This window comes from Henningerozyma blattae, chromosome 8, assembly GCF_000315915.1.
Source record: "Henningerozyma blattae CBS 6284 chromosome 8, complete genome".
In the NCBI taxonomy this organism is placed as follows: Eukaryota; Fungi; Ascomycota; class Saccharomycetes; order Saccharomycetales; family Saccharomycetaceae; genus Henningerozyma; species Henningerozyma blattae.
Genome location: NC_020192.1, coordinates 892,822 through 903,958, shown reverse-complemented (window position 1 = coordinate 903,958; position 11,137 = coordinate 892,822). Strand labels below are relative to the sequence as shown.

The 11,137-nt window shown below is 30.1% G+C and overlaps 4 protein-coding genes across 4 annotated transcripts; 2 read left to right on the top strand and 2 right to left on the bottom strand.

Annotated features, from left to right (window-relative positions):
- Window positions 1–134: 134 nt before the first annotated feature.
- Window positions 135–1,838, top strand: PCH2 (Pch2p; the record flags this gene model as incomplete). Its single annotated transcript, XM_004182124.1, has 1 exon — window positions 135–1,838. One exon carries the CDS (start codon window positions 135–137, stop codon window positions 1,836–1,838), a length of 1,704 nt encoding a protein of 567 aa, XP_004182172.1.
- A 599-nt stretch (window positions 1,839–2,437) lies between these two features.
- Window positions 2,438–3,307, top strand: GDT1 (putative ribosome biosynthesis protein GDT1; the record flags this gene model as incomplete). Its single annotated transcript, XM_004182123.1, has 1 exon — window positions 2,438–3,307. One exon carries the CDS (start codon window positions 2,438–2,440, stop codon window positions 3,305–3,307), a length of 870 nt encoding a protein of 289 aa, XP_004182171.1.
- A 162-nt stretch (window positions 3,308–3,469) lies between these two features.
- On the bottom strand, window positions 3,470–4,075 carry TBLA0H03690 (uncharacterized protein; the record flags this gene model as incomplete). Its single annotated transcript, XM_004182122.1, has 1 exon — window positions 3,470–4,075. One exon carries the CDS (start codon window positions 4,073–4,075, stop codon window positions 3,470–3,472), a length of 606 nt encoding a protein of 201 aa, XP_004182170.1.
- A 603-nt stretch (window positions 4,076–4,678) lies between these two features.
- MOT1 (DNA-binding ATPase) lies at window positions 4,679–10,180 on the bottom strand (the record flags this gene model as incomplete). The annotated part of the gene is made up of 1 exon (XM_004182121.1): window positions 4,679–10,180. The coding sequence occupies one exon, from the start codon at window positions 10,178–10,180 to the stop codon at window positions 4,679–4,681; it is 5,502 nt and encodes a 1,833-aa protein (XP_004182169.1).
- Between the last annotated feature and the right edge of the window lie 957 nt (window positions 10,181–11,137).

The window sequence follows — 11,137 nt, the reverse complement described above, 5'->3', positions numbered from 1 at the left end:
TAATTTAATATCCGTTGGCGGTTAAACTACACTAAAGGAAATATAAAAAACGATTAAAAAAAAATACGTATCTTTATTCAATTAAAATTTCAAAAGCTTTATTAACTAATAAATACTACTGTAATTATAAAAAAATGTTTATGGTTGATATTCAAGTGTCTGAATGTTCACTGTTGGAAGTTAATGCAATATTACAGGATTTGCATCCCAAAAATTCTACACAGGATAATGAAGAAAATACATATTCGATGAAAAATTTCTTACAAATTCTCAAATTAGTTGTACAAAAGAAAATTTGCAAACTGCCACATAACTCGCTCAATGGATTGATCATTACTCAAAGTGATCTTTTTATTGAAGGCCAAGGCTCCATTTCAATAAAAACTCCTCCATCTGAAGCTCAAAAAAAATTAATTTGTTCCTTAATTAAAGTTATGTTTTATAATATAGCTGAAGGTAAATCTTTAAATGAAATTTGTGACTTCAATTATAATTTAATACTATCTTTATTTGTAGTAAAAATTTATTGTGAAGAACTTGTTGAATTCGAATTAGAAAATCATTCAACGTATAGTTTACATAATCCAACCAATTCTTATGAATTTTTACAAAGAAAAATTAGATCAATTCTTGATGATACAATAAACACTAAGGAACAAGAACAAACGAGAAGAGTAGGCCATTTTAAAGAAGCACATTACCAATATAATATATTTTACAATATTGAGCCCAAGCCTAAGAATTCAGATATATCCAAAAGCTTGGTGGATGACTTTAATAATATATATATCAATAAAGATAGTGATGAAAATGAATCGGATAATGATGGTGAAAACATGATGTCCGATGATGAATTAACAGTGGTTACAGATGCTGAAAGCTTTTCAAAAAAAGGACTATCTTCACTAAATATTTCAAAAAAAACAATTGAATTTACAACTATTACAAGTTTGCCATCTTCTGAATTCGAAGGTGTATGGGAATCCTTACATTTCGAAAATAATTTAAAACAGAAGATCTACTCACATTCAACAATAGCTCTAAAAGTAGCTGATTTTACAAATATAGGGAGATCAAAAGATTTCAACATATCTAATATTTCAAATAACAAGCTACTCCTATTACATGGACCACCAGGAACTGGGAAAACATCTATTTGCAAAGCATTATGCCAAAAGTTGTCAGTAAGACAGGGAAATAATTATGAACTGGATTTTAATACTATTCAAGAGCCTAAGGGCATACTCGTTGAATTACAATGCTCTAAAATATTCTCTAGATGGTTCGGAGAATCTACAAAAAATATATCAACCATATTCAATGACATCCACAAGTTACTGAAAATATATGAAGGTAGAAATATATTTGTTTGTCTTCTTATTGATGAAGTTGAGACGATTGCTCTTTCAAGACAAAGCTTATTAGGAAAGAATGAATCTATGGACAGTGTAAAAGTAGTAAGTACCTTGCTAACAAATTTGGATTCTTTAAAAAAATATAACAACTTTCTAGTATTGGCAACTTCCAATTTGCTGGAATCACTGGATCCTGCATTCAAAGATAGGGCAGATGCAATATTTTATGTAGGTTCTCCTTCAGTAAGTGGGATTATTAAAATTTTAAACTCTAGTTTCCAAGAACTACTCAATAAAGGCGTGCTCACCAATAAATATGCCAATCAATCGGATCCCCTAAAAGGTCAGAGTTATCAAAGCCTTATTACTCTTTTAGCCGAAAAATGTAACGTATGTATAATTATACTTTATTTCCACCAGAATACCATAACGTGCTTTGATAGTTTACTAACACAAATACATGCTTTTTTCTCTCATCTTTAGATGATCAAAAAAACGAATAATCAAAAAGATATATTGTGTAGAAATTGAAGATGAGTGGTAGAAACTTAGGTCGACTCCCCCTGGTGTGTCTGTCAGAAAATTTTACTAACTTACCTGTCGATTTAGATACATTTCTTATCGCGTTGGCATTAACTATCACTCGAACAGTTTCCTGATAAAACACTTTTTTAAAATATTTGCAGATTATCACTCATATCCATATCAATCATATTATTGGATTCACAATTAAACACACGATAGGGTAATTTAGTTATTGATAGTTCCTGATCTAGTAGAACTCTCTTCTTAGTAATCCGCGTGAAACAATTTTTCATCGACGTATTTGAAATATATTTTTTTAGGAAAAAACCGCTATAGATTTTAATTGATTCTCCTTTACCATAGATGATAGTTTTGCACTAGGAATTTCTGCATAATAAATTAACATCATTAGCTTTATCAAATAACTTTATATTTTCTAATATACTCTTGTTACCAATTTTTTTTTGGGTCTATTTAATTAGAATCTTCACAAGCCTGAAGTACTGGATCTGAAGCATTAAGCACCAGTAATTTTAACATATTTATTCAAGCTGAAAATGAAATCTGCAGCTAGATTATTCTATTTAGTTATTACTTTACTTCCACTGGTAGCTTCTCAATTGGTTGATTCAGCTATGACTGGAACTACTGAAGCCACTAGACCAACTGTTTCAACTAATAACAACAATGATGGTTCTCCAGTCAAAGGTTATCAATCATTTTTAATGGCCATCTCCATGATTAGTGCCTCCGAAATTGGAGATAAAACTTTTTTAATTGCTGCTTTAATGGCTATGCGCAATTCAAGATGGATTGTCTTTTCTGCTTCTGCTACTTCTCTTGCTATTATGACTGTTCTTTCCGGTCTTGCTGGCCATACATTCGTGTCTTTTATTCCAGAATACATGGCCAAACTACTTGCTGCTGGCCTTTTCTTCGTATTTGGTTATAAATTATGCAAAGAAGGTTTAGCTATGGATAAAAATACTGGGGTTGAAGAGGAATTAGCTGAAGTTGAAGAAGAATTAGCTGCTGATTCCATCAACGCTCAAAATGATAGCATTGAAAGTGGTACCAAGGGACCCAAACAACCAGAAACTGCTGCCCAAAAGTTTACTTCTCAAATTTATAACTTAGCATCCTTAGTTCTATCACCACTATGGATTCAAATCTTTGTTATGATTTTCCTTGCTGAATTTGGTGATCGTTCTCAAATAAGTATTATTGCTTTGGCTTCTGATAGTCAATATTGGTATGTTATTGCAGGTGCAGTCATCGGCCATATTGCTTGTACCGGTGTTGCTATTATTGGTGGTATGCTATTAGCAGGTAAAATTAGTTTGAGAAATGTCACATTGGCTGGGTCTGCTTGTTTCTTCTTATTTGGTATCATCTATTTATATGATGCCGTTTCTACCTATGAATAATTAAATTAATATAAAATTCTTTTACTGAAAAGGCTCAGTATCGTAATATTGATAAATTTTTATATAATTAATTATTGTGCACTATTATAATATTTATAGACTTGTGTAATATACAATTGCTTACTTATATTATTATCAGAGGTTGATTCGAATACTAATATTCTAAACAACAGGCTGCTCTTTAGCTATTTCAGAATCACTTATTCCATTACTAACTTTTTCAGATTCTTCAGTGGAATCCTCCACAGTGTTTTGAAAATTGCTATTATTATTTAGATTTTCTGTCGATTCAGTATCTTGAGATCCAATATTATTGCTTTTTTCATCAATGGGCTCAATTGCCTCTTCAAGAAGTCTACGACGCAAAGCATCTTTTAAAGCTTTATCTGTTCTTTTTCGAAGTTCATCTAATTTTGGTTTTAATTTTAATTTAAAGTCGGCTGTATATTTATCATCTTTATCATCTTCAGTAGTTTCAATATTCTCCTTTATATCCTCGATATCATCTTTTTCATTACTATCTTCATCACTATTTTTATCAACGCCATCTTTGTTAGTATCTTTTTCACTAGTTAGTTGATTTTGTATAATAGTTGATTCTATATATTTCTCTTGAGCTACTTCATTATTTGTATCTTTTGATATTTTTATTTTTTTAGTAGGATTCTCTGATTTATCCTCGAGCTCATTTGTTGTTATATTACTTCGTATTCTTTCAATCCTTTTTCTTCTCTTATTTAATTGATTGAGTACCACTGATGATATCATTTAAAATTTATTTTCTCTTAAAAGCAAACTATTGTTCTATCTTGCTATATATATGATAGCCATTTTAATAAAAACAGATATACCTGCATAATATTATGATTACTTTAAATTTGTAATTGAGAATGTACGGATGTGTACAACCATCAACATTAAATATTTAAGAATTAAACCAAAAAAAAATATTTGAATTGAGCATGAAAAAAAATCAGCAAATTAATAATTAATACTAAAAATATAATATTAAGTAGTTACATATACAGTAGTTATAATAATACAAATTGAGAGTAATTATGATATTACTCCAATGAAATAAACATCTATATCCTGAGAATATAATTAAACCATAAAAAAAGTATGCAAAAATGTACGGTGTATAATAATTAGAACAAAATAAAATACCATGCAAAAGTAAATAATTGAAAAAATGGAGTTATCAATATTAATAATAATAAAAAAACATAACGTTGAAATAATAGAAAAAAAAAGTTTCGAGTGACTTTTAATGCAAAGTTTTTATGAAATTATCCAAATTATATTCCTCCTCATATTGAGAGGAATCCCATAATTCTTTTAATTCTCCTAAAGCTTCTCTTGCCTTACCACTCAAACCAGTTTCATTTGCAATATCATCCACTTGTAAAGCGCCATTCTTTGCCTTTCTTCTGATTCTTGAGATGGAACATTATCGGCATCAAATAAATCTAATAATTGGTTTGTATCCATAGATGCAAGACCACTATTTTGCTGATTAACAATTGTAGAAGCAATATTCATTTTAAATTTCTGTAAACCCATAATTTTTTCTTCCAAAGTGGCCTTTGTAATAATTCTATAAACATTAACAACCTTCTTTTGACCTAATCTATGAGCACGATCCATGGCTTGTAAATCATTCATTGGATTCCAATCATGCTCTACAAAGATAACAGTATCAGCACCAGTCAAATTTAAACCTAAACCACCAACTTTGGTAGTCAATAATAGACAATCAATAGATGGATCCTCATTAAACTTCTTAACCACTTCTTGTCTATTTCTAGGATCAACACTACCATCCAATCTCATATATGTTACAGAGGGCATATATTTTTTGAAAAGATCATTTTCCACCATATCCAACATATCTTTCAATTGACAGAAAATCAAAGCACGATGTTGAGAAATAACATTTTCAGTCTTTAATAATTGACTTTGTAAGGAACTTGTAGATTTCTTTTCCATATCTTCTTCACCAATACCACACTCGAATAATAATGTGCGTAAAGCGTTTAATTTTGGAGCATTAACAATATCATGCAATTCTAAACCTGTTTGTTTTAAATAGCTTTCTACTTGTGCCAATTGTGGATGACCTGGGGATAAAACTAAAGATGGATGATTACATAATTTTCTCATATATTGTAAAGCTTGGAAAATATGTTGTTTATTATCCATTTCTGCTGGATTTTCAATATCTTTTTCAACGACATTCTTTTGTTTCTTTGCAAAATCTTGATATAATTGTTTTTGAAGATCACTTAATTCACAATAATAATCTTGAATAATCTTTGGAGGTAAATCTTGTAGGACATCTTCCTTTAATCTTCTCAACATAAATGGCAAAACTTGTTTATGTAACGCTTCTAATGCTAATGCACCAGCTTCTTGTTCTTTTGATGAAGTTCTACTGTTTCTTGAAGCTGCGATTGGTTTGGCAAATCTTTCCTGAAATGATTTTTCAGTACCAAGAAAACCTGGCATCAAGTAATCAAATAAGGACCACAATTCAACGACGTTGTTTTGAATTGGTGTACCTGTTAAGATTAATCTATGATTAGCTCTTATTTGTTTTACAGCCTTAGCCAGTTTAGATTGGGAGTTTTTAATAATATGACCTTCATCTAAGACACAATAATTATAATCCAATTTAGATAGAATGTCAGAATCATTCCTAGTGACATCATAGGAAGTAACAATAATATCTGAGGCATTTAATTGACTTCTTAATGGAACACGAACGGAGGGACCACCAGCATAAACTAAAATTTTCAAAAATGGTGCATATTGTTCGAATTCAGATTCCCAATGACCTGTCAAAGAAGGTGGACAAATAATTAATGAAGGTAAAGGCCTTGATTCTATTGATTTTGTTTCTTCGTACTCTTGTTTTCTTAAATATTGATCACTTGCCATAATACAAATCGTTTGTAAAGTTTTACCTAACCCCATATCATCACATAAAATACCATGTAAATGATATTTATTTAAGAAAGCTAACCAATTAACACCATCTTGTTGATATTTTCTTAAAGTAGCTTTAATAGCGACAGGGACTTTAAATTCTTGAGCCTTTGAAGGATCCATCATTTGTTGAATGAAATCACGCTCCCTTTCACGACCTTGCATTAAGTCTTCTGGTAATCCCTCTGGATCTTTTATACCTTCTTCTAATGGAACCAATTTAATAATTGATGCAAAAGTAGTAGTTGCTAAATTTCTAACATCTTGATTAGAATCACTCATTCTACCTAATAATGGAACAATTAAAAATATGACATAAGGTAAGATATCAGTTTCCATTGACAAAGACATGTGATAAATCAATTCTACAGAACCTTGACGATCAATTACAGAACCAGCATTATTTAAAAGGGGTAAAACATTTCTGATGATGAAAGTCATAACTTGAACAGGTGAAGCCTTGGCAAAATCAGCAAACGTTCTTGCAGCAGAATAACGGAAAACAGAAAATTTTGAAGTCAAAAATTTTAAAATGATGGGGAAATAAGGAATTATAAATTCTTCATGGAATTTCTTGTCCATAGAACCATAAAGAGCTCTTAGCATGCCCAAGGAATCAACCATTGATTGACCTAAAGAATCAGTTATCTCTGATTGATCATCTTTGGCAATAGAATTTAATTTATCTAGTGGATCAAAAATATGATTTTTCAAAAATTCAATTTTATCAAATACTTGGGTACCATAAGTTCCGAAAATTTGCATTAGAGTATATAAAGCACCTTTTCTTTTAATTTGCGCTTCTTGAGTCATTCTTAAAAGATTTGCATCATCTTGAACAGCTAATGAAGTCTTTTCTTTGATTAAAGTCAAGATATAATCATCATTTGATATTGAATCAGGATTATTATTCGATGGGATTTGTTGTTTAAATTCCGGAACTTCTGAAGTATCCACACAAATAAACCCACATAAATTTTTAATGATTTTATTTAAGACATTGATTCTTTTATTTTCAATTAAAAGATTTAATAGATAAATTATGGAATCACCTGACATTTGTTGTAAAGTTTGATTTTTTTCTTCTTTTATACTATCCATTAGAGATCTAATGATTGGGTTCAATTTTGTAGGTAATCCATTGAACAATAAATAAGCTGAGGAATAGTTGGCTACTATACCTGAAGTTCTTGAAGATTGAGCTTCCTTAGCTAATTGAACGTTGAATAAAACTCTATTCTTTGCATCTTCTAAAGGTTTTTTGGCTAATAATTTATAAGAGTTATTCATTGATTTAAATAATTTATCGTAATATTCGTTACAAATTTTCTCAGCCATTTCAATACTAAAAGCTTGTTGACCAGCATCTTTTTCACCTTGAACGATGACTGCGACCGTTGGTAATTTATGTTGTGGTAACATACCTACATCTACAAAAGTAGTTAAAAGGGTTTGACATTGAGTTCTTAAAGCTTTTAAACATGGAACAATTTCTCTAAATGAAGGTAATGAAGTTGAAGGAGATGATAATTGTTCATACATTAATGGACCAAAACAATTTGAAACCAATTCAATTAGGTTATTATTATCTTTATCGATGGAAATATTTTTGGATTTAATTTCTTTACAAAATGTAGACATTATAATTGCACATAATAATCTTGGAGTTGCATAAGGTAATTCCAAACAACGGACCAAGACTTTTTCGAAAAATGGTTTTAATATTTGGAATTTAAAATAGGATAATGTTAAACCAAACGCTTTAGCCGCTAGGATTCTTGTATTATAAATAATTTCTGGACCTAACAGAGCAATATCACCATTAATCATGGGGACATCTATATTAATATGTTCATTTAGAATAGATTCCGGGATTGGTATATCTGAGGAATCTTTAACGGAATTTGAATTTGAAGTTGAATCTTGTGGATTTGAAATTGAAACTTGTGGATTTGACAAAGATCTTTTCTTCTCTGGATGTAATTTATAATTAATAGAAGGCTTTAAAATATATTGAGTTTCCATACTATAATTTTTACCGTTTTCACCTATTGGAGTATTTAATAGATGTAACATTGGCTGTAAATGCTTACTAAATATATGATCTATTGATTTTTCAGTATGTTTTGACTTATATTGATTTAATAATAATTGATACAATTGGAAAGATAATTTTAAAATTTCATCATTTTGTTCAAATAAAATATTTTGAAAAATTAATTTAAAAATTTTACCATTAATCCAAGATTTTGTAGAATCATCTTTTAAATTTAAAAAAGTTAATAATAAATTTAATACAGATTTTCTTACTGAGGAGATTGAATGTCTTAAAAATGGATATAATTTGGGGACTAAAGATTTAAATGACCATTCCGAAGGGAATTGAACTGCCTTTAATTTCAAAATATCTAAAATTTTTTCATGTTGACACAAATTAGATAGAAGATCCATGACAGACCCTACTGAAGAGGATAAATCATCATCTAATTGAGAAAGTGAAGCCCAAGTTGTTGTTAATACCACATCTATTTTTTCATTATTTAAATTAATAAATTCATTGGTAATTGGTATTAGAATTGAAGTAGCCACACTTTTGATATCGTCATCGGTTTGATTTAAACCATAAATGACAATATCAATAATATCATTTAAATAATTATTTTGTAAAATGAAATCAGTCTTTATAGAGACAAAATAACGTAAACCTAATAGCCCACCATGAGTGGCTTCCCAAATTTTTCTTATACCTGTATCACTCTTAAATTCTTGATTATTTTGTAGTACCAAAATTTTCAAAGAATTAAATATTTTAGTTAATAGAGTTATATCTTTTAAATCATGTATTAAAGTGGCCAATGTTTGAGCAGCAGATTCTCGTACTGGTGCCACTACTGTATCATAAACATAATCACCAAATCTATCTAATGTAAAGATGGTAATGATTCTTGTGGCTAAATCTTCTAAATACTTTAGATTTCTTTTATTATTTTCCTCTTGATTTAAATTAGATAATTTACCAATGGATGAAGAATGTTTTTTCAATAAATCTCGAAGTCCTAAAGAGGAGCCGTGTCTAATTTCCCAATTTTCATCTATCAAATTATTCAGAAGTAAATCATAAATTGGTTGTACTGGCCAACAAGTTTCATTTTGTTGATCAATAAATTTTTCTAATATTAATTTATCTTTAGCAATTTTGGCTGACTGTAAAGTTGAAGAGGGAGTGTCTTTTTGCTTTAACGATAGTTTTGGGTTTTTAAATTCCGAAGAATTCGATGTTGACGTTATAGTTGTTGTTGGAGCAGTAGGGGATACTGTTTTTGATTTCATCCTTTGTTTTCTCTTTTGCATGGCCATCATTCTTGCAGATTTTTTAGAAGCAGGAGGTGCTGAACTAGAGGTAGCTGTTGAATTTGAATTTGAATTCGAATTTGAATTTGGAGTACTGGATGATTGTGTCTTTAATGATTTTGTAGGAACTTCATCAACAGAATATTCTTCTGTACCTGACGCCAGTAAAGTTTTCCCAGATTTTAGAAGCGAAGACATATCCCATTGATCTAAAGAATACATATGAGATAGATCGTTATGGAAATCTTCCTCTTTTATTGTTGGTATGCTTTCAGTTTTTATTGAGTCGGTATCGGCCTCCCAAATAGGGTAATGAGCCATTATACCACCAAATGCTCTTGCCGCGGTGACTCTTGTTTCCCATTTTTTTGCCAGGAGAAAAGGGTATACCCTAGATATCAGCGAAAGAATGTCTTCTGGATGCTGTTTAGCTAAATCGGCCAATTGATCAGCAGCCATATTACGTACCACTTGAGTGGAACCTGTTTCCAACAACACCACTTGTCTGTCCAACCTTGATACTTGTGAAGTCATTGGTATGAATTATATGTGTAGTAGAAGTGATGGAATTTGACTAATTAATGAATAATTATTATTTGGGTGTTATATTTTTTTCAATTTCTTTAAAACTTTCTATATTTTTTTTCCTTTTAATTTTCTATTTTTTTGCGATTTATTTCTCTTGAGGAAATTATCTCTATATATAAATCTATGCAATTTTATAACAAAATATAACAAAATATATTATTGCAATGAGTGTAAAAAAAAAAAAATATAATAAATGATTATAATTATTCTATATGAAAACTTATTTGAACTTATTTAATATAGAAACGGCGGCATCTGTCCCTAGTAGCCGCCCATTCGGGCTTCAAACCCAGGAAATCATCGCGTTTAAATACTTTTCGCTTTGGTCGTCGCGTTTCAATTTTTTCAATGGTTTCGCGACGTTTTGCGATTTTCCGGCCATCGCGTGAAAATTTGCAGCTTGCCTGTTTAGGATATTACCGGAAAGGAGTAAACTAGGTCGCGTGATACTGAGATCACGTGATGCAGAAAAAAGTTGGCACTAATAGTAGTCCATCAACTTTTAATATATTGTATTTTTATTGCAGCATTAGTATTTTGGGTTTTAAAACGAATTAAAAAGGTGGAAAAGGTATCATAACTTACACATAATCACGTGATATGCGACGTCACGTGGAACTGAAAGTCACATGATAATTAGTATCACGTGATAGCAACGCATGTGAAAATTTGAAATTCATTTACGTGATTGGGGTCACGTGAACACAATGTCACGTGCTCGTAATATTTTTTTTTTATGATTTTGATATTTTGCGTGTACTGATGTTATATTGCCAAATACAGTATTTTGTTTCAGAATATAGCTGCCATTATATATATATATATATATAATGGTATAGATACAATTCACAAACATTTATATAAGTTACAAATGTTTTACAAATTTTTGATTAAATTATGTGT